Source organism: Rana temporaria, chromosome 8 (assembly GCF_905171775.1).
Source record: "Rana temporaria chromosome 8, aRanTem1.1, whole genome shotgun sequence".
Classification (NCBI taxonomy): domain Eukaryota; kingdom Metazoa; phylum Chordata; class Amphibia; order Anura; family Ranidae; genus Rana; species Rana temporaria.
In genome coordinates this window covers 40395702-40420268 of record NC_053496.1, presented here as the reverse complement: position 1 = coordinate 40420268, position 24567 = coordinate 40395702, and the positions used below count along the sequence as shown (strand labels likewise).

Sequence of the window (24567 nt, the reverse complement as noted above, 5' to 3'; positions counted from 1 at the left end):
GAGGAGTATGGAGTATACAGTTCGGAAACTTTTCTGGATGTTCAGTTTTAGAAGGGGTTAAAAGACAAGACTGTCTTTAGTGTACAGTTTGGAGAGTTCTTTCATTGTTTAATTTCTGGAAAGGTTAAGAAGGGGTGGATATCTTGTAGCACAGTTAGGAAGGGTTAAGCGAGGAGACTGGTCTTATAGTACAGCTAGGAAAGGTCTTGATTAGGTGGTTGATTAGGGTTAAGAAAGGTTGAAAAAGGTAATTAGGAGAGGATTTTGGATGTCCAGGCTTAGGAGGGGTTAAGAGGGAAGGCTGGCCCTATAGGACAGTTAGGAGGGGTTAGCAGGTTCCCCATCACGTTTTGTTTTGACAGCCCACCCTCCTTCTCTCTCAGCCGTAGAGTGGATCTGAACTGCAGCTATCTGGGGGATTTGCTGCCGCTGTTGCTAAATGCTTTTGGCCGCCATGAATCAGGCCGGGGACCCCCGTGAGCAGGACCAGCCGGGGGGAGCCGTCCGCCCTCAGCCGGGACAGAAGTAAGTCTTGGGATATTTCTTGGGTTACAGGGTAAATACAGCATTGTGTTCTGACAATACAAAGTACATGCTGGAGGGGTAGGATTCTGTTACAGTGAGGATTCATATGGGGACATTTACTTTTAGGACTTTCTCTGTCTGCTAATATCTACCGGAATAACTCTGAGGTGTCCAACGACTGGCACAGGCTGTGCCAGTCGTTGGACACCTCAGAGTTATTCCGGTAGATATTAGCAGACAGAGAAAGTGCCGACCTTAACGGGGAATTCCAATGATATTTATTTGAACTTTATTTAGAGACAGGAAAGTTGCAGGTTAGAAGATTTTACAACGCCGGACTCACTCACATGTTCTTCAAGGACAAATGTATTGTTATGATTGAGACGTGGGCATGTCTGGGGGTATTTGGTGTGCTGTGACGTCACATTAAGAGATTAACCCATGAGAGTAGCTTACTATGTGAGCAGGAGAAGTTTCACTTTGCAATGTCACTATCAGGGGCTGAGAGCAGCTGGAAGTGTGTACATACTATTATACAGCCATGTGCTCTAAGATATATCTATATTTATCTATTCTCTATGACTGTCTTTTATCACTATCCTTATATTGTAACCCTTTTAGCTTGTACACATTTGTCAAAGGTTTATACCATTAAAAATAAGTAACTCATCTTGCTTGCAACTGTTTGTAAAGAGATCCACGATATAGTTTCCAAATCATTTTTAAATATTACTTGTGCAATTAATATAAAACATATATGTTTGATACCATAATGAGCGCTTTTAAAAAAGTTCACAAAGAAAATTATTCATAGCTCTAATTTTTAAAGCGGGGGTTCACCCCAAAAAAATGTTTAACATTACATTCAGCCCGAGTTGTCATAATGACAATCGGCTGTTTTTTTTTATTTTATCCCCGTACATACCGTATTTTCACCGCCGCTTCCGGGTATGTCTTCTGCGGGACTGGGTGTTCCTAATTGATTGACAGGCTTCCGACCGTCGCATACAGCGCGTCACGAGTTGCCGAAAGAAGCCGAACGCCAGTGCGGCTCTATACGGCGCCTGCGCACTGACGTTCGGCTTCTTTCGGCAACTCGTGACGAGCAGTATGCGACAGTCGGAAGCCTGTCAATCAATTAGGAACGCCCAGTCCCGCAGAAGACATATCCGGAAGCGGCGGTAAAAATACGGTATGTACAGGGATAAAATAAAAAAAAACAGCCGATTGTCATTATGACAACTCGGCTGAATGTAATGTTAAAAATTTATTTTTTGGGTGAACCTCCACTTTAAGAAACATATTAAAACATATATTAACATGCATCTTTGTGCTATATACCATACGGTAAAAATACATTTATTTTTATTTTTTTATTTATTTTCATCTTTGTGCATGAATATACTACTATGGTGTCTTTTTTTTCCATTTGCAATTAGACAATGTACAAATCTAAACAGACCTGCTGATACTAATAAGAAATATTTTAACTGAAGTTTTAGAGAATGCCTACAAACATAAAGCCTGTTAGAGGTGTGAAGATCTGTCAAATTCTCCTTCGTAGTAGTTAATCCAGTAATCCAGTGGATATTATAGGCCACGTGGTATGGTATAACGTAGTCCAGGATGCAGTATGGCTTTACTATAGGTTTTCTATAGTGTTTGTAGTTTAGGAACATTATTGATAATTTGCAGCGTTAGTATGATTGTTTCTTTGTGGCATTCTTATAGTACAGCAGAATATGTATATTACCTTATTTATGTGCCACGTGGCTGAAAGAGTATAAGTAGACTGTCAAATTTCTGAGCTCAGAATGGTGACAGAACGATGTTTACTTTAGAAGTCATCACTGGGAGCCTTCTGTGATTAGAATATGCAGTACAGAAGTTTATAGTTAGTATAGGTTTATAAGTACCATTGTTTCAGCCAAGGTCATGGAACACATTATTGCATCTCTTACTGATTGTACATTTTTGTCAGTTGTGTTCTTTAGCACATAAAAAAACAGCAGAGATTTGTTTCAAGTGACAGGTTTGTGCACACTGTTCAGGTCCTGTCAAGTTATTTCTCCAAACACCAATTTTTTTTTTTTTTTAACTGAGTTTTATTGAAAAATACAAGTCAGACATAGACAAATGTACATTTGAAAACTGTAAAACCAACCATTGCACAGGAAATACAAGAGTAGCATTGCAATGCAGAGAAATCCCCCAAATCATACGAAGGTACAGTTTAGCAAACCAAAGATTAAGTAGGATGTTATCTGTAAATGATCTGAGATGCACTGTCTGTGAATCAGAATGGGCAGATAACATGAAAAGTAGAAGAACTAGTAAAGGAAACCAAGAACAGCCAAATTGTGTTTATTATTTTTACTTTGAAGTAAGTATGATTACTAATCTGGCAAAATGAATGTGACAAATATGCATCATTATATATATATATATATATATATATATATATATATATATATATATATATATATATATATATATATATATATATATATATATATATATATATATATAATATATGACCTTTTTAGACCAGTCTTCTGATCTTACACAATTTAGCTATATCACAATATGATATTTCTTCTACATAATCTGTTGATTTAAATATATCTAAGGCAGTCTATCTATCTATCTATCTATCTATCTATCTATCTATCTATCTATCTATCTATCTATCTATCTTTATTCACCCATATATTCACCCATTTAATCTTTCCCAGTAGCTCTCTTTATCAAATATTTCACAGATTATAAGAGTTCCTCGGTACTGGTAGATTATGTACACCTTGATAACAGCTGCTACGGTGTGGTTTGTGTTTTCTTATCTCAAGTTCCATAAAGTAGGTAGATTTCATGCTAAACAAGTCTTAATACTTTCAAATAGTAAGTAATATTATATAATAAAATAATAAGCATGAATCACAAGTTAAAGAGTTATACTAAGTATAACTGGACATACAAGTGTGCCCCTTGAACCTGCTAGTGACTCCCTTCCCTGGGGTACACTATGAGAAAACCATCTCTAGTTCATACTGACTTTAAAGCACGTTGAAAGATAGTGCTGCTGACAGCGTTGCTACAAATTTTCTGGTGAAAAAAGGAAGGAGTAGTTACAGATCACTGGCTATTAAATGTAGTTATAATTATTTACTATAAAGCAAAACTATGGTACTCATAGTAGCTAAACAAAAACAAAAACAAAAACAAAAAAAAACATCTCTCAAGAAAACAAAAAAAAAGCAATAAAATACATTTAACTTTACAGGTGACTGTTTTTTCAATTACAGATGCTCTAATATGGTAGCACAAAGCATTTTCAACATGTCCTCCTATGGCTCTGAAATGTGATCGTGTTATTTTGAAACTGCGCTACATAACTTAACGTGTGTTGCCACGTACAAATGGCTGTCCCCGCCTCATCTTAGTCATTCATTTGCTATATTATTTTATGCATTTATGATCGCATTTCATGTTTTAGTGTTATATTTTACAGTTTTCGCTTTTCTGAGTTAGGCTTATTTTGTTTCTAAAATAGATAAAAAAGCATGCAGAGAGGACTTTTTATCACCATCATATGAATTTATTGATCCATGTGGTACAGTAAAAAAAAAAAAAAATTCAAATAATTTAATGATCAGTTAATAAGAAATTGGAACTTCTGCTGCGAAATAACTGCCTTTCCATTTGTTCTAATAAAAAAATAAGCTGTGTGTTTTTCTCTGTGAAAAAAATGTTAGCATGTGGATTTAATACCCAATAAAAATATTCAGCATTGAAGTTTTATGGCCTGATTAAAGGCTTGAAGCTTTCAAGAAAATCATACAGGCACAATAAAATTATTCCAACAGTTTTTTTTATTGTTCCTGGCACATTACTCTCCATAAAAGTACCAAGAAATATGACAGGGGCATAGTACTTTAATTTTCCAGAGCATGCCTGTTAAAGCTGCAAAATTAGCAGTCAAATATGTGAGAGTAAAAGCTACAGAGGTTACATTTTCAGCAAAATATTTCTTGTGGTTTGCAAATAAAATATGTCTTTCTTGAGCCAAGAGGTGCAGAATATATGCATCTGTGACAGTAATCTCTACAGAGAAAAGAAAACTGATTATTTAATAAGACTGGTCACCTGAGAATTTATTTTGCTTGTTTCACTGAACATATTGGGTAGCACATGAGCACTAGTATATTGCATAAATCTTGCACGTCTTGTACCACTCAGGTTATTATATTATAGTAGGTTAGAATACATGTGCCAGAATTTAAATACAGAATGGCACTGATTTCACAATTTTTTTTGTCTCATACAGCTTTGAGCCACAGTTACAAATATGTATGCCATCAATGCCTTCTCTCCCCTTTTTTAAATTTTCACTTAGTAGTAGAAAAATGTGAGCTATACAAACACTGTAATGTAAATTGTAGTGTACAAAAGTTCTCATTAAATACGCCTGTATCTATATATATTCTTTTTTTTCCTTAGGTCAACAGTTCTAACAATATTATTGCTGATGTTGTTACTGGCAACAAAAATATACCAAATATATAAATCCTTGTTACAGATTTAAAAAGTAATTATTTACAATTTAATATTGTATACTATTATTGGCTGCTACAATTGCAGTAAATACAGTTAAATAAATGTTATATTTTAAAAAGAAAGTATAGTGTAAAGTACCACATTAAATTCACTTACAGATTTTTTTTCCCCTTATTATCCTTGAGAACTTTACTGAGAGTCAGAGAATAAGATGACCGCAAGGACCTAATGGTGTTGAGTGAAGAGCGTCAGCTGTGTTTAGAATGGGATAAAAGGTTTAAAAGCCAATCAAACATTTCAGAGTTACTGTCACATGAAAGAAAACAACCAGAGCAAGAGGTGGACAAGCTGCTTAACAAGCATGTTTGACGGTTGCTGGTGTGTATACTGAAGGCTAGGATAGTAAAAAAAATTATAAATCTGTCTTAGAGCTTGAGCTGATTTTTTTGTGTCAGTTACGGTCTCTGAGCATTCTGTGAGCATATGTCCTAAAGAAAATCATTTGCAAAATCACCTTTGCTGTGGCATTGTAAAATAATTTTTTTAAATTATTCTCTTACATGTGTAGGAGGACAACAGTGTTGCGTATACTATATCAGTGAAAAAAATACCTCAGAAAATGTTTACATTTTTGCTGCCATCAAATAAGAACAGCTTAACCACTTCCTTACTGGGCACTTAAACCCCCCTCCTGCCCAGTCTAATTTTCAGCTTTCAGCGCTGACGCACTTTAACCACTTAAGCCCCGGACCAATATGCTGCCTAAAGACCCAAGGGGTTTTTACAGTTCGGGACTGCGTCGCTTTAACAGACAATTGCGCGGTCGTGCGACGTGGCTCCCAAACAAAATTGGTGTCCTTTTTTCCCCCACAAATAGAGCTTTCTTTTGGTGGTATTTGATGACCTCTGCGGTTTTTATTTTTTGCGCTATAAACAAAAATAGAGCGACAATTTTGAAAAAAATGCAATATTTTTTACTTTTTGCTCTAATAAATATCCCCCAAAAACATATATAACAATTTTTTTTCCCTCAGTTTAGGCCGATACGTATTCTTCTACCTATTTTTGGTAAAAAAAATCGCAATAATCGTTTATCGGTTGGTTTGCGCAAAATTTATAGTGTTTACAAAATAGGGGATAGTTTTATTGCATTTTTATTTTTTTATTTTTTTTTACTACTAATGGCAGCGATCAGCGATTTTTTTCGTGACTGCGACATTATGGCGGACACTTCGGACAATTTTGACACATTTTTGGGACCATTGTCATTTTCACAGCAAAAAATGCATTTAAATTGCATTCTTTATTGTGAAAATGACAGTTGCAGTTTGGGAGTTAAACGCAGGGGCCGCTGTAATATTAAGTGTTCACTTAGTGTGTGTTTACTACTGTAGGGGGGTGTGGCTGTAGGACTGACATCATCGATCGAGTCTCCCCTATAAAAGGGATCACTCGATCGATACGCCGCCATAGTGAAGCACGGGGAAGCCGTGTTTCACACGGCTCTCCCCGTTCTTCAGCTCCGGGGGCGATCGCGACGGAGCGGCTATAAACAAATAGCCGCGCCGTCGTCCCGGATCGCTCCCCGAGGCTTACCGACCACCGCATGTAGCGGGGGGGGTCCCGATCGTCAAGCAGAGCACGTACAGGTATGTTGATGTGCCTGTCCGTGCCATTCTGCTGACGTATATCTACATGAGGAGGTCGGCAAGTGGTTAAATGACAATTGCGCGGTCATACAATGCTGTACCCAAATGACATTTTTATAAATGTTTTCACACAAATAGAGCTTTCTTTTGGTGGTATTTAATCACCGCTGGGGTTTTTATTTTTTGCTAAACAAACAAAAAAAACATGGAAAATTAAAAAAAAAAATCATGTTTCATAGTTTGTTATAAAATCTTGTAAACAGGTAATTTTTCTCCTTCATTGATATGCACTGATGAGGCGGCACTGGTGGGTACTGATAGGCTGCACTGATGGGCACTGATGGGCACAAATAAGGCGGCACTGATGGGGATAGATAAGGCGTCACTGATAGGAACAGATAAGGCGGCACTGATGGGGACAGATAAGGCGGCACTGATGGGCACAGATAACATGGCACTGATGGGTGACACTGATGGGTGGCACTGATGGGGGGCACTGATAGATGGCACTGATGGGCACTGGTAGGTGACACTGATGGGCACTGGTAGGTGACACCGATGAGCACTGGTAGTGGACACTGGGTGGCACTGGTAGGTGGCACTGTGGGATCTGATGGCTGGCACTGTGGGTGGAACTGTGGGCACTGATGGGTGGCACTGTGGGCACTGATAGGTGGCACTGGTAGTCACTGGTAGGCAGCACTGTTTTTCATGGGCAGGTGGCTCTCCTTCATCGGGACCGATGTCCCTCTGACAGCCGCCGGTGGTCGGCAATTTCTTTTCTCCTCACACTATCAGCCGATTACTGGCTCTGTTTACATCACATAATCAGCTGTCATTGGCTGACAGCTGATCATGTGGTAAGGGGTTGGGATCGACCCATTACTCCGATCTGTGATCAGCCAAGTCTCATTGACAGGCAATTCAGGTCTGCACTGTAGCCAACTTTCAGCTATAGCATGGATCTGAAGTGGTTAAAAAACATTAGGTCTTTACAAACCAAATGCATTTGGTTATCTTCAGACTTCAGATACTTTTTCAAAATGGCCACACTCACAGTAATATATGCATGGGTAAAATGCTTGTCTCTGAAAATGAGCTGTTTTTAAAAACACCTTTCGATATATATAAAAAAAACAAGACTTATTTGCCCTGTCCTTTTGCCACCATTTAAGTGCAATTCACTGTTGCTGATTTAAAAAAAAACTGAAGCTAAGGCAAAGTAGAATAGTTGCCCCACAAGAGGTTTCATCATTCTTGGTCCTACCTTTACTGGGAGAATCAAACAAAAATGTTATCGGTTGCTTTAGGCAACAAGTCCAGCTTTAGGCCTCATGCACACTGGACATTTTTTTTATGTTTTTACAGCAGCTGTTTTTCCTACAGTCATTAAATTCTCCATCATGTTATCCTTTGTGTCAATGCACACATAGGCTGTTATCAGCAGTTTTGGGCAGTGGCGTTTTTGAGCAATAAAAATAAATAAAAAACTAGTGGGTTCCGAGAGACGCTTTTTAGCTGTAAAAACGCTCTAACGCTGATAAACATCAATAAACGCTCAAAAATGTCACTCACCAGCGTTCTGTTAATTTTTTTTGATCCGTTTAAAAATAAAAAAAATTTAAATAAAATATTTTTCTTCTAAAAAATATTAACGCTGAAAACGCTAATAAAAGCTATTGCAAAAACGTTAAAAAAAAGCTGAAAAACGTATAACGTTATATTAACGTCCAGTGTTCATGAGGCCTCATTGCCTGCAAGTGTTCACAAATGACTAATGCCGCATACAGACGGTCGTTTTTTGTGATGATGAAAAACGAAGTTTTTCAAACTTCATTTTAAAAAACGACGTAGCATACACACCATCGTTTTTTACAAGGTTCAGCACGTACAACGGCACTCTGTTCCATTCAAACTCGTGTCCTAACTTGCTTCTGAGCATGTGCGGGTTTAGAAACATTGTTTTTGCTACACACGGTCATTTTTTTATTACACAAAAAACGATGTTTTGAAAAACTACATTAAAAATTGAAGCATGCTCGAATTTTTTTTTGTCGTTTTTCAGAAGACATAAAACGACGTTTTCACCACACACAGTCATTTTAAATGACGTTTTTAAAAATGTTGTTTTTTTTCATCACAAAAAACGACCGTGTGTATGAGGCATAACACTCTCCAACTAACTAGACAGAACTAAATTGTCCATTACAGTCTCTGACCTAGTAGATTGCTTTCAGTTAATTCTAGGGGTATTCTATTAAGGCGTTAAATATGAAACAAGATGGCATGCAGTGCAGTGATTTATATGGGTTTCTCTTCTGTTTGGGCCAGCCATCTTCAAATGACTTTCACAACTTTAAAAAAATATATATTTTAAAAATCAAGCTGCAGATGTGTACACTACAAGCTACTAAAGAAGAGCTATTAGCGGATCATGCTGGTACTCCTAGTTCATCAATTTGCTGATGCTTGGTCTAGACTGATCTGAGAATCACCCACCTGTCCCAATCCCTCCATATACTGACTTTTCCTTCACAGCTACTGCTACATGATAGATGTGTCTCTTATGAGAAGCCAAGAAGGTAACGGAGCCGTGTTTCCTAGACTCAACAAATCAGATTTGTTTTGTCGCAAAATGCAAACAGGAGGACATGTAGACCTTTGACTGACCCTACTATCAAGAAAAAAAATGTAACTTCATTGAATATTAGAAATGTAATCTTGGGGGGGGAGCTTACTACATTTTAGTCAGGACAACAAATGTGATCTCCCTTTAACCATACAGTCCATACTTTCTTTGGTTTTAGGCTTAATCGGCTAGGCATTTGCATAGCATTTTGAAAGCAAAGATTTTTAAAGTGCTTAGCTTTGTGTATAACCAATAATCAGTAAGTACAATGAAAAGAAATGGTCAGTCCAACCAAATGTTATAGTTTCAGTTATCAGTGGAATTCACTGACATGACCTGCTTCTTGGTTCCTCCAAGGAGAAACCAACCCCAGTGGTGAGATTCACTATTCTTGGCTCAGTTTCTATCTGCCCTGAGCTGTTCCCTCTCCTGCTCTTGCATTACCAATGATGTAAAATAAAATCCGGCCAGGAAAGTGGGACCTGTTCACAATGGCTGTAATAGGAGCGTAGAGGTCTCACCACTGGAGACCCCAAAAAGATTTACTACTCTGCTAGCTGGATTTCCTATCTAATATCTACTGGAAACGGAAGTAGCAACTTTAGGTGGACTTACCTCTGAACCTCATTTTGAAAAATGCTTCCTTTGCCATAGATGTATTTCAATATATTTGCTGCTATGTATGCAGTTATAAATTAAATATTAGGTGTAGCAAAAGACTTAACATTGATAAACAAAATAAGTCCCAGTTCTACGTATTCACAGAAAAATATGAAATAGTAGAATTATTTTTAACAGAGAATGTTTTGTAATACATGTTATAGTAATATTCAGAACTTTATATATTTATTTACTTGTAGTCAGATGTTTGTAATGTACACACTCATATTTGTACCAGGCGTTATAATTTAAGCCGAGTGCTATACTGTAAGATTTCCATTATCGCAAATGAAAATATTCTGATACGAGTCATGAAATGATAGCAACCTTGAACAAATAAGTAAAGGAACAGGGTTAGTTGTGTGGTGGCAGGCCGTCACCCTGACATTCTTTCATGTATATGGCACATGTCCCTAAATGATCCATAATTAGCCCCCATAATCCCTAGGAATACTTGGCAGGAAATGTATTTTGCTCAGAGTGAGAAGGGGATTAACCCATTAGCCCAGGTATCAGAGGGGCCACTCGTATTAGCATGAGGAGTTTATTGACACCGGTTGTCGCTAGCTCGCCTTGACTCCGGGGTGGGGGGAGCTGTATGTAAATATGGGTTTTTCAAATGAAAGAAACATTAAGACAGACTCTGCACTTGCTGGACAGCATGTTCTGTGTCAATGTGGATTTTTTTAATGTATTTTTCGTGTTTTTACATGGGGGAACTCTACAGTATAAGTGGACCTTGTGTTTTGATGCAAGGTCTGCTTTAGGGTATAATTTGTTTAGTAACACGTTTGTTTATATACAAAATATCTAACTATCAGTATTGATGCGCACACTTAATATTTATACTGGTTAATGGAAAATTTGTAACATCAGATATATGCTTGGTCATTGGTATCAATTTTATTTCTGGAACCACCAGTCCAATAGATACCACCAGTCCAATTTATACAGTAATAGTTTTACTTTTCAATGTGACCTTGTTGTACCTTCTCTTTGTTGTATACATAATGGAGATTAGGAAACATTATATCACCCAAATAATTTTGCACAGTGTGAAATTAATTTGTACCGAAGAAACCAAAATATAACATTTAGCTATGAACTAATGACAATAGCAACAACACGGCCCTGTCTGTGTTCTTAATGGCTTGATTGAGTATTGTGTGGGTCTGTAAAATAGTTTTTGTATAAAATGTTATGGTATCTATATAAAGATGTAAAATATATCATAACTTTACATATAAAATTAGAGGAGATTTAATAAAGCAGTGTAAAATCGAGTGACTATTTAACAAGGTCTGCTAACTCAAAATAGCTAATTATATTTTAGTTTACTCCATTTCCAGACCACATTTCATGTTACCTCCATATTTAGGGTGTAGCAAACAAACATGATCCCATTCCCCAATCCCTGGACATTTACCTAAATAGTGTGGTGCATCTCCCTGCAGAATTCAATGTTCTTTTGAAAACAGCTTGACTCCACCTGCACAGCCGTGTCATCCATTCACAGGGATATGTGAATAGAAATACTTAAGTCGAATCTTCCACTGCAGCAAAAGGACTTGTAGGTCTCAATGGAGAACAAATACAGTGACACCACCGCACTTTAAGTCAATTGTTTACTTCATCCAAGACCATAACAGTACCTCTATTTAGACCTGGGGCTAGAGAAATAGTCTGAGGGAAACTGTGCATTACATTCATTATTCACCGATAACAGTTGCAGTCTTGAGTGCAAACATTTATTATTATCACATTTTTTTATTACCGTGGGTGCATATTTGGGATTTTTGCAAAAGGTGGGCAATACTTTTTAGTCAAAGAAGTCAAAGATGAATGCTAACCATAAACTATAAAGCTGACTATAGATGAGTGATTTTTTTTCTTCCTCCATCCACACACTCATGGATGGGGGGATTTCTCCTCCTGTGCTATTGTATTCTGACAGTGGGAAGACCATCAGAATCCAGTGATCAGTGCTGATGGCTATAGCTCATGACACTGATTGAGCAGCAAAAATATGACATGGTGGTTGCACAAAAGTTGATTGGTAAATCAACTTCTGTAAATCCACCCTACCTGTACATGGATTGAAATTCAGCCGGTCCCTGCTGAACTGGCCTAATTGTGATCCATGTATGGCTGGCTTAATTTTCTTCATCTTGTTTATGCAGTTGATCAATGTGAAATCTAACTGGCTACCATTGCTTACTTCACTTTGCAAATATTCACTGAACTTTGCTCAGCTATTTCATATAAGCTCTGTAGTATGTGTTGGTGATTTTTTTATTAAATATTACTTTAAACTAGTTTTTACGAGTGGTAGCTAAATATTTAGAACTTTGGCCTTGCATGAGTAAAATATTATGTGCTTATAGCAGTGGATGGATTGCATATGGACAAGCAGATTGTATCCTCACATTGTTTACTATGGTGAATTTACTAGTAAATGTGATTTACTATAGACAGTATTAGGGTTGGACCGATACCACTTTAAAGCGGATGTGCCATGGGAAAATAATATTAAAAGCCAGCAGCTACAAATCCTGCAGCTGCTGACTTAATATTAGGACACTTACCTGTCCTGGAGTCCAGCGCCGATCGCAGCAGAGGATGAGCGATCGCTCGTCACCCTGCTGCTCCCCCCGCCATCCACGCTGAGGGAACCAGGAAGTGAAGCGCTGCGGCTTCACTGCCCAGTTCCCTACGGCGCGAGTCGCGCCCCGCCCGCCGATTGGCTCCCGCTGTGTGCTGGGAGCCGAGTGTTCCCAGCACACAACGGGGGGGGGGCGACGGGAAGTGACGGAATGCCCGTCTTTTGCCCGTGAATGCCGGGCCGGAAGTGGGTGCAAATACCTGTCTTTAGACAGATATCTGCACCCCCCTCCCCCCTGAAAGGTGTCAAATGTGACACCGGAGGGGAGGAGGGTTCCGATCAGCGGGACTCCACTTTAGGATGGAGAACCGCTTTAAGACCGAGTACAAATACCGATACTTTTTTTCAAGTACTTGCCGATACCGATACTTTTTAATAATGTCATGTGACAGTGGCACTAATATTCAGCACTGATGATGCGTGGACTGTGTCAGGCGTTTTTTTTTTTTTTTTTTCATACAATTTATTTATTTTTGTTACTTTTTTTAATGCTTTCTTGTTATTTTTGAGGGAAGGGGGAAGTGGGCGGTGTCTTTTTTTTTCTGTTACTTGCTGCTTTGCTTGGTGCAAGCACATTATATTGCTTAGTGAACTGATCACAGTTTTAATTCTTTTTTGTTTAATTTTAATTATTGTGATAAAAATGTTGACACATATTTCCTATCTTATCAGATCAGAAACAACATTATCTGTGTGTTTAATGTGCACATCAAAATTGGACTGGACCATTGTTTATACCATAGCAGTGTATGATCCTTACTTGTAGTAGGTGCTTAATATTCATCAAGTACAGAAAATAGCTACTGATCTTGACAGAAATGCAGATTCCTTGTAATTTCCTATGAGCTGAACTAAAGGTGAAAAACTGTTATCTTTCTTCTGTAAATTACTAGTTTCCCCAATTTGTTTGGCATTTTGTCCATTTCCCCTGAAGTCGTCATTCTTTGACTAAACGTGTGTCGGGTAGGGCCTACGTGTGACGCCATTACGTTGATTGCCGACAGATTTGGTTGAAGTTATAAATAATGTACTAAAATGACCCACGCTAAAACTATAGTCCAAGAACAGAATAGCTGCTAACAGTATGTTGCTGGCTACAAGTACAAACACATTAAAAACAGGGAATGTAGCTCTTATTTTATACAGATTAATTCCAGGTGGATATAAACACCATGTTAAATCCAGGTGAAATAAGCAATGACAAATGAGTGTGACCAAAAGAGAAGATCTTCCACCGCTCCCATGGAAACACACACAGCCTTTTACCGAATATGATTGACCCCTATTACAGGCAGCCAGACAGCATAGATGATCGCCTAGATAAGCAAACAGCAATCGAATGTCAGGCTCAGCTAGATCTCCTCCCGGCAACATCGGCCTCATGTACTCGTCAATTTGGAGATCGCCTGCTCGGGAAACCACTCTGTGCTTCTTTTAATGCGATTTTATTGTGGAAAATATGTAAGTGCACTTCAGTTATTAAAGATACACATTTTTTAAACATATTGCACAATGAAGTGTCGTTTTTTTGCTTTGCATTACATTGCTTGGAGAGCTTGCAGCAAGAGGATGAGGAGTGACAGGAAGACATCCTGGTTATTTTAAATGCACTGTTGACCAGGAGCCTACCTTATCTTGTATCACAAGTGGTATCACGGTGGTGATCAGCACTGGATGTATCAACAATTTATTTATTGGATTGTTTATACTTATTGGATAGAAGCAGCATCTATTTGCACTTGGATATGGGACTACACACGCTATATATTTATTTGATATGGCACATGAATTACCAATTTTTTAGTTCATGAATTGGGACTTTTTATTTGATTTTAGGATTTGATTATTGTTTTTTCATTTCACACATTTTATTACGTTGGTGATTATTATTTATGAAATGTAAATTTGCATTTATTTCATATTTTTTCACTTTATGAATTGAGATTTTTTTTTGATATATTTTAGTTTCCTGCACATCAATTTTTACGTCAATGCCACACGGTCCTTAATGATTGCATTACAATGTTATAAAGTTAAGAAGTAAAACCTAAAGAGGTTTAAGATTATAAACATTTTAAGTTTGTTAAAATGATGCAGAACATTTGGAAGCAAGGTCTCATTCTCCTTACTTCTCTGATGCAGTCACAGTCGTAAATTTAGTGCATTTTCTGTGTTTTCTGCATTAAGCCAGTGCTGTATCATGGGGTTATTTTGCAGACATATTCAGAGTTTTAAGCTAGTAGAATGAAAAATATTTAATATAAATATGAATGGACATTTGAAAACGGTCCATAATATAAGTAGGTTCTTTCATATTTATACAGTTATATCGCACAACCTGAATTAACAGTGTTCTTTCTGCTATTTGTAACATGAGATGTTGTAGAAAAAGTTCTACAAAATCTAAAAGAAAAAATGACACATGAAATTAGTGCAAAAGTAGTCAAGTGTTGGAGCTGAGAGCTGTTTTTTTGTTTATACTAATTTCTAAAATTATAGTATACGTAGTATATAATTGTATACATATAGCACATATAATATTTAAATGTAGGAATATTAAAGTGTTTTTCTAAAAGCCATATACTTGTGATGGTTATGACAGAAGAACTACAGCATTATCAGGAAGGTTTTTTGAGTAGATAAAGGAAAAATAAACATGCACTTCCATATTTATTCTGTAACAGATACTTGTAAAAAAAAGACTAACAAGTAACAACTTACAATATCTAATATCTTTTATAGTTCCATTGGGCCGCATTTGTAGGCGCGCAAGCTTATTTTCCAAAGTTTCAGGTTTTATGAAGCAGGGGCTGGGAATGAGATTATAAATGCCGAGAAGAGAGCAGTTTACTTTTATTGCTGGGTCGAGTAACTCTTCATAATTGTGTCACTGTTGACTCATCATACCTGTGAGATAAACGGAGTATGAACTGTATTTGTTCTTGTAGTAGCAGAAATAGTAGTACATGCAGTATTACTATCATAATTACTAATATTATTGTTATTTTAGTGCTATTAGCGAGCATAGTGTTTTAAATAGTACATTTAGTATTATTAACATGATTACCGATATTATTGTTATTTTAGTTATTAATAAGCAAAGTGTTTTGAATAGTTTTCATAATTGTTTTTTTATTAATGTGGTTAATATACACATTTATTTATAGGAAATACAATATTGGAAAACAGTATCTTGAAATGCAAAATTTCATAGACAATTGGATCTCAGCAAGAACTTATTTAAAATCTGTGCTCAAGTTATACTCAAGTTATAGTGATAATTTAGGATTTGCATTCTAGTTAAGGTGCTCTTATAATGTTTTTATGTTCTTTATGTTGTTGCCTTCAGCTGATTGGGTATATCATTCTGGTTTCTTTATAACCTTGTGATATTTGAAATATGAAATGTAATGTATATGTTGTGTGGAACTGGCAGCTGTTGGGGTGGAGGGGCGCATTTAGCTACAAAACTATCGAATGGAAGTAAAACGATCCATTTTTTAGAGAGTCTTGCAAAAGAATGGAAGCCCCCTTTAATTACAGGTCACTTTCCAGATTTGTCATTTTTATAGCTGTTTTATGAGAAATTCAATGCATCTGTTTCCATTCAGAACAAAAGTTAGCAGATGGGTGCACACTACGCTTTCTGAATTCTACCAGTAAAAAAATGAAAATAAATCACGCCTTTATTGAGGTTATGTCAATTTCACATCATTGGCCACTCTGACTAGGTGCCCAAACTGTTATCTTATTAGACCCCATTTGCGTCAAGAGGGTACCGACCATCATATCCGCCAATCTCCTCCCAGCCAAGTGGCTCAATTTTAGCATGTTGTCAGCTAATTCTTTGCTTCACTGTCAAGTTTGTGGTGCTAATAATATCTAACGGTTTCAGGCAGCGTGTTCCCCCAAGCACCCATTAATGGTTTTCGACCCCCCCATGAATAGGCGTGGCGACAGCATTCCTGGCACAGTAGATGTAAAACATGAGGACTGGGTGCGTATCAGTGCACTATAATATACATTTCCATATAGAGGCAGATTTCAGCTAGTGTTGGCTGTTGTAAACTGCAGACTGATGATCATTGTCAAGTATATGGGACGGTCAAACAAATTCTGCCTGGGTAGAGTGAAACATTTGGTCATTTGTGATTACAGCTACCCATATGGGTTTACCACTTTTGTGGTCCCCAGCATGATCAACTAGGAAAGCAGCAGACATGAATCAATCTGGTTTGGCCATATACATATATAGTCACTTCTGGACTAGACTGACTGACTGCACCACACACAGCCAAAATGGGAACCTTCTTGAAACCTGCCATATCCCTACCTCATTTATCCCTATTCCACCCGCCATTAATGTCTGAGCCCTGACTGACCTGTCTGCCTGATTTAATTCTAGTTCACACTCCCCCCTCCATCCTATTTTAAATACTCCTCCAGCCTTCCCATAAACCTCTCCCCCAGCACAGAAGACCTCCTTCCATTTAGGTGCAAGCCATCTTTAGCTTATAGGTTGTACCCCAATGAAAAGGTGCATGGCACATACAATATTTCAGAGAATATCACCTTGGAGACCCCCCCTTCAACTTACAGCCTATTTCTTTAAATTGCTTCCTAAAGTGGATGTAAACCCTCACATATACCCCATGAAGTGAACAGCCTCAGATGATACACAGAGATGAGAATCCTTCTACATAAGTTTTACATGTACTGTTGTGCTCATAAGTTTACATACTGGCCAAATCAATGATTTATTGGCCATTTTTCAGAGAATATGAATGGTAACACAAAAACATTTCTTTCACTCATGGTTAGTGTTTGGCTGAAGCCATTTATTATCAATCAACTGTGTTTATTCTTTTTAAATCATATTGACAACAGAAACTACCCAAATGACCCTGATCAAAAATGTACATACCCTGGTGATTTTGGCCTGATAACATACACACAAGTTGACACACAGGGGTTTAAATGGCTATTAAAGGTAACCATGTTCATCTGTGATCTGTTTGCTTGTAATTAGTGTGTGTGTATAAGGCCCCTTTTACACGGGCGGACCGTTCAGGTCCGCCTGTCAGTTTTTTAGGTGGACCTGAACCGACGCCTCTATGGAGCCATGGATGTCAGTGGTGACATGCCCGCTGACATCTGACCCGCTCCATTCCGCTAAAGTGTGATGGATTGAAACCCTATTTTCCATTCTCCTGGTGGATCGGATTGGATGAAGGTGGACTCTACGGTCCGTCTTCATCCGATCTCCCATAGGGGAGAGCAGTGCTCTGACAAGTCGGTCCCTGCACAGTGTGCAGAGACAGACCTGTCATCTGCCTGCTCAGCGGGGAATCGACGGAGAGATCCATGCTGAGCATAGCGGAGCCCGCACACCGACAGGTCCGCGTGAAAGGGCCCTAAAAGGTCAATGCGTTTCTGGACTCCTGACAGACCCTTGCATCTTTCATTCAGTGATGCAGTGATGTTTCTGGATTCTGAGTCATGGGCAAAGCAACATAATTGTCAAAGGATCTGTGGGATAAGGTATTTGAACTGTATAAAACATGAAAGGTATATAAAAAGATATCCAAGGAATTGAGAATGCCATTCAGCAGTGTTGAAAGCAAACCACGGTCAGGTAGACCAACTAAAATTTCAGCCACACAAAAATGTTCAGGATGCAAAGAAAAACACACAAATAACTTCAGATGAAATACAAGACTCTCTGAAATCATGTGGTGTGGCTGTTTCAAGATGCACAATAAGGAGGCACTTGAAGAAAGATGGGCTGCATGGTCGAGTCGCCAGAAGAAAGCCATTACTATGTAAGTGCAACAAATTATCCTGCTTACAATACGCCAAACAGCACAGAGCCAAGCCCCAAACCTTCTGGCACAAAGTCATTTGGAGTGATGAGACCAAAATTTTGCTTTTTGGACACAACCATAAACGCTACATTTGGAGAGGAGTCATCAAGGCCTATGATGAAAGGTACACCATTCCTACTGTGAAATTGAGGTAGATTGCTGATGTTTTGGGGATGTGTGAGCTACAAAGGCACAGGAAATTTGGTCAAAATTGATGGCAAGATGAATGCAGTATGTTATAAAAAAATACTGGAGGAACATTTGCATTCATCAGCCAGGAAGCTGTGCATGGGACGTACTTGAACATTACAACATGACAATGATCCAAAACACAAGGCCAAGTCGACCTGTCATTGGCTACAGCAGAATAAAGTGATGGTTCTGGAGTGGCCATCTCAGTCTCCTGACCTCAAGATCATTGAGCCACTCTGAGGAGATCTCAAACGTGCAGTTCATGCAAGACAGCCCAATAATTTATAGGAACGGGAGGCTTTTTGCCAAGAGGAATGGGCAGCTTTACCATCTGAGAAGAGCCTCATCCACAAATACCACAAACAAATTCAACCTGTCATTGATGTTAAAGGGGGCAATACACGGTATTAAGAATTGGGGCATGTCAACTTTTGATCAGGGACATTTGGGTCGTTTCTGTTGTCATTATGATTTAAACAAAGTAAACACAGTTGATTGATAATAAATGGCTTCAGCCAAACACTAACCATGAGTGAACAAAAAGTTTGTGTATTATCATTCATATTCTCTGAAGAATGGCCAAGAAATCATAAATTCTGCCAGGGTATGTAAACTTATGAGCACAACTGCTTTCTTCATCTTGCTATATTCTTTAAAATTCTTACATCGGGTAAGAATTTTCACTTCCTCATTCTGCTCTGAGAAGGCTTGGATTACACTGGGAGCAGCTGATTGGAGGAAAGGCACACACCCCCCTCCACATTGGTAGAAGAATGAAAATGCTTTCACAGCTCTGCTCTGAAGCGGTGTCTTGTCAAGCTGGTTCCTCCGTCGGATAGGTTCCTGCCTCGACTGCGCAGACGCAGCCAGACGCGGCGCATAAACAGTAGGAGGCCACAGAAATCTCTGAGCCCCAACAGCTGATTGTCAGCTGTAGACGAGCTTGCGCCTGATGCCTGATTATACACGCTTGGTAATACACGGCGCTCTATACAGCAAGGGGCGGATGTGATATTGAGCAGTGCTTTTTTGATTGGTTATACACGCCGCTCTATACAGCAAGGGGCGGATAGGAGACGCGGCGTGTAGTATAGAGCGGCGTGTATAACCAATCAAAAAAGCACTCGATATCACATCCACCCCTTTCTGCCCCTTGCTGTATAGAGCGGCGTGTACTATAGAGCGCCGTGTATTACCAAGCATCAGTGGCGTGTATAATCAGGCATCGGGAGCGAGCATGTCTACAGCTGACGAACAGCTGTTCCCGCTCAGAGATTTCCGTTGCCTCGGATTGCGCCTGCGCAGTCAAGAGTGAACCATATTGATAGGAGGAACCAGCTTGGCAGAATAGGGGCAGACATACTGCTAATCTATTTATAGCAACCTCCCCCGACACACACTTCTGTCTCCCATCTCGGAGAGCATGTGAGAAGTTATCAGGCTGATAACAGGGCTACGAAGCAAGAGAAAGCTACGGGACACTTCAGATAAATTTCCCCTTGTCAAATTTCATGAATCAGGTTTACATCTACTTTAAGAAACCTCCACCTTCTATGTATTCTGTCATTGGTTCCACCATGGACCAAGACAGCTGGGTCGTGCCTAGCCCCTCCCAGTAATTTATCAATCCACTACATGCCGAACCCTAGCACCAGGGAGACAGCAAATCATTTTGTTGAGGCGATCCTGGCGACAAATTATTGTATCTGTCCTATTTATTATAGAATCCCCTATTACCTGCACTACCCTCACCACCCCTACTAGATGGACTGCTCTCCTGGCTGTTAGGGGTATCAGTGACATCCAGGGCTGCCACCTCTGTGTTTTCCACCTCCACATCTTCACTCAACTCTTCACTCATTGCACACACTTTTTACCCTAACCATTTTACCTCAGTTTTGGAGACTTTCAGGTTTTGAATTGGATGAAGTCATTTTCAGTGTATGATTTGCACAATTATTATACCAACATGCTGGCACTTTATTGCTGTTCAGAATTATCCAGGTTTATTTGTTTACATTAGCACGTTGTCACTTTAATTATTAGTACTTACGGAGTCATCTTCACTCTATGACTGTTGTTATTATTTGCTGTAATTTTAGTGCTACACTCTTTACTTTTAACTTTTCATATTAGCAAGCTGGTGATTGGTTGCTAGGACAACCTCCTAGCAGCCAATCACTGCCTGGTTAACGTGAAAAGTTTATTTAGGCAGCTGCCTCTCTCCACACAGTGCTGGTCCCGCCCCCAGTCCAGAATTGTCCCACCTTCCGATGTTCGCTTTGCTAATGACAGCGGTGGAGGCTGGGCACAAAAGTGGCAGCCAAATGGCGCGACCGTGGCGGTCCAGAAAGAGCAGTAGCTCCGGCCGGATGCAGAACGTGGGCCATCATTTAGTGATGCCCACTCTAAACCCTTGTGTTGAACTACTCCTTTTTCATGGATTTTCTTTGTTTGGAGATGTTGGGCCAGATCCACAAACGAATTACACCGGCATATCTATGGATACGCCGCGTAATTTTTAAAATGCCCCGTCGTATCTTTGTTTTGTATCCACAAAACAAGATACGACTGAATCTGGGCTCGATCCGACTGGCGAACGTCTTAGTGCGCCGTTGGATCGTAGGTGCATATTTACGCTGGCCGCTAGGTGGCGTTTCCGTCGAATTCCACGTCGAGTAACAGATCAACTGTGGGTATGGAGTTGGGTGTATGGGATTGCATTGTGTTTTTTATTTTGTTTGTTTATTTATTTTATTTTATTTTTTTTATTTTTTTTGTGGTTGAACTGGATGGACTTGTGTCTTTTTTCAACCTAACTATGTAACTATGTAACTATGAGTATGCAAATTAGCTAGATACGCGAATCCACAAACGTATGTCCAGCCGGCGCTTTTTTTTACGTTGTTTCTGTAAGGCTTTTTCCGGCGTATAGTTACCCCTGCTATATGAGGTGTACTCAATGTTAAGTATGGCCGTCGTTCCCGCGTCGAATTTGTAGTTTTTTACATCATTTGCATAAGTCGTTCGCGAATAGGGCTTTGCGTAGAATGACGTTCACGTCGTAATGTCACGGCTTGTTGCGGGTTAATTTCGAGCATGTGCACTTGGATACCCCCACGGACGGCGCATGCGCCATTAAAAAAAAACATCAATTACCTCGGGTCAAGACGTATTTACATAAAACACGCCCCCATCACATCCATTTGAATTGCGCACCCTTACGCCACCAAAGTTACACTACGCCGCCGTAACTTACAGCGCAAATTCTTTCAGGATCAGGAATTTACGCTGTAAGTTACGGCGGAGTAGTGTATCATAGATACGCTACGCCGGACGCAACAATGCGCTCGGGTACGTGGATCTGGCCTGTTGTGTCTACTTTTGTGCATCCACTCTGTGGAGAATCATGTGTGAAGAACATAGGTCTTTCTATGTATAAGACTGTATGTAATTCTATATCCGTAATGTATGTTTTAAGAGGGATGCATTTTACCAGTGTTTGCTTAGTATTAACGAAGATTGTAAAATCGTTGACCAGTTAAACAGGTAACTAATTTTAATACCCATATGATGTCCTTGTGTTTTATTAGATGTGAAAAGTACCACTCTGTGGCTAAGTCTTTGATTTGGATCAAGTTAATATGATGGATGCTGTATGGAATAAATTTAATCCATCACCCCTCTCAGTTCTATCTTTCAAGGGGATTTGCACTTCATTCCTCACAGTGGTAACTTAAGTGAAACTCATCACTTCTCCCAGCTGAGCAAGTCAAATGACTGAGCCTAAGGCAGGCGTGCCAGGCCTGACACTAGACACTTGGTGAGAGGTCAGGGCACAGACACGTGGCGCAGGAACTTTGTGGTGACTCTTCTGAATGCCATACACTGGGGGATCTAGTTAGAAACAATTAAAGTCATTGTAAGGGTAGAAAGTAAATAAAAAAATAAAATAACAAACATGTTATACTTACCTGCTTTGTGCAATGGTTTTGCACAGAGCAGTCCTAATCCTTTTCTTTTTGGGTCCCCTACTGGCGGTCCTGGCTCCTTCTTCCTGCCAAGTGCCCCCAGTAGCAAGCCTCTGGCTCGGCCTCTATTTACATACAGAACATGGCTCAGCCCCACCTCTCTGTTCAATGGCTTCCACTGCTGTATGAGTCAATGAGGAGAGAGAGACCCATGAGAGCCACTGCTCTCATGCACATTGCTAGATCAAGTTTTTTTTTAAACTCTTTTATTGCTATCAGAACGGATGACCAACATTAGATAGCATCCTCATACTCATCACTGCCGTTTTCTGACATCACACAGTGGGAGGAACAACATCAGTTCCTCTCACTGTGTCCCAGGAACCATATTCCCAATACTAGGCTCCCTGATGTACATAGAAGAGCCTGGCAAGGGTGGAGGGAGGGAGATGGGGCCCCCTCCCTCCTCCTGTAAAAGTAGATGTACTTTTACATTGAAGGAAAGAAAATTATATCTTGATCATTGCTACAACTTCCAATCCAGGGATGTATCAGTATGTCACTGGTCAGCAAGTGATTAAGAAGGTGTTAAAACTGTTATAAAAGTGGTAAAATAAATAACTACAGTGTCAGCTTGAGGCTCTTATGACGTGTGAGCCCAGGACCATAGAAAACAGATTTAGGATGGAAAGTGTTGGAGCCAGTATTTGCTGAAGATAACAGTATCATTAGTAGTAATCAGCATGGGTTTACGAAGGGTCATTCTTGCCAGACCAATCTGTTAACATTCTATGAGGAAGTGAGCTGCCATCTAGATAGGGGAAGGCCTGTGGATGTGGTGTGTCTGGATTTTGCAAAATCATTCAATAGATTGCCCATAAATGCTTAATCTATAAGCTGAGGTCTGTTGGCATGGACCACAAAGTTTGTTCTTGGATAGAAAACTGGTTATTGGGGTGCGTCCAAAGAGTAGTGATAAATAATGTGTACTCTGACTGGTCTGGAGTGGTAAGTGTGGTATACAAAGGCCCTGTCTTGGGACCAATTCTGTTTAATTTATTCATAAATGATATAGAGGATTGGATAGATCGCTCTATCTCTGTTTTTGTGCACGACACAAAAATAAGCAGGCCAAAAGCATCACATCAGAGTATAGGAATTTTACAGAAAGACATAAGCAAAATAATGGAGTGGGCAACTACATGGCAAATGCAGTATAATGTGGAGAAATGTAAAGTAATGCACTTGGGGGCTAAAAACACAAACAAACTACTCACTAGGGGGATAACCTCTGGGGGAAATCAAGGCTGCAGAAAGATCTGGGGGTCCTAGTAGAAGACAGACTGAGCAATAGCATGTCAAGCTGCAGCTACCAAAGCCGGCAAAATATTAGCATGCATAAAAAAAGAGGATATACTTCAGAGATAAAAACTATAATCCTGCCACTTTATAAAACTCTGGTAAGGCCACACCTGGAGTATTCCGTCCAGTTCTGATCACCAGTCCTCAGAAGGGATGTGCTGGAGCTGGAGAGAGTCCAAAAAAGGGCAACAAAATTATTACAGGGATTTGAGGACCTCAATTATGAGGAACCACTACACGCACTAAATTTATTCTCGCTGGAGAAGAGACGCTTGAGAGGGGATATGATAGTGATTTACAAATACCTTAATGGGGATCCCAGCATAGGAAAAAAGCAATTCAGTCTCAGAGAGTGTAAGAGGACATGGGGCCACACAATGAGATTGTAGGAAAAGAGGTTTAACCTAAAGCTGCGCTGGGGATTTTTCACTGTCAAGGCGATAAGGAGATGGAACCTCCCTGGCGGTATGATTCTGTCTGGAATTTTGTACCAAAAGCG

General features: G+C 39.3%; 1 protein-coding gene across 1 annotated transcript in view; it reads left to right on the top strand.

The window, feature by feature from the left end:
• Window positions 1–335: 335 nt before the first annotated feature.
• Window positions 336–24567, top strand: part of RBM20 (RNA binding motif protein 20) — a 313537-nt gene continuing 289305 nt past the window's right edge. The window contains exon 1 of the mRNA XM_040361638.1: window positions 336–525. Coding sequence (XP_040217572.1) covers window positions 440–525 — 86 coding nt within the window. The 5' untranslated portion in view covers window positions 336–439. The remainder of the gene's footprint in view (window positions 526–24567) is intronic.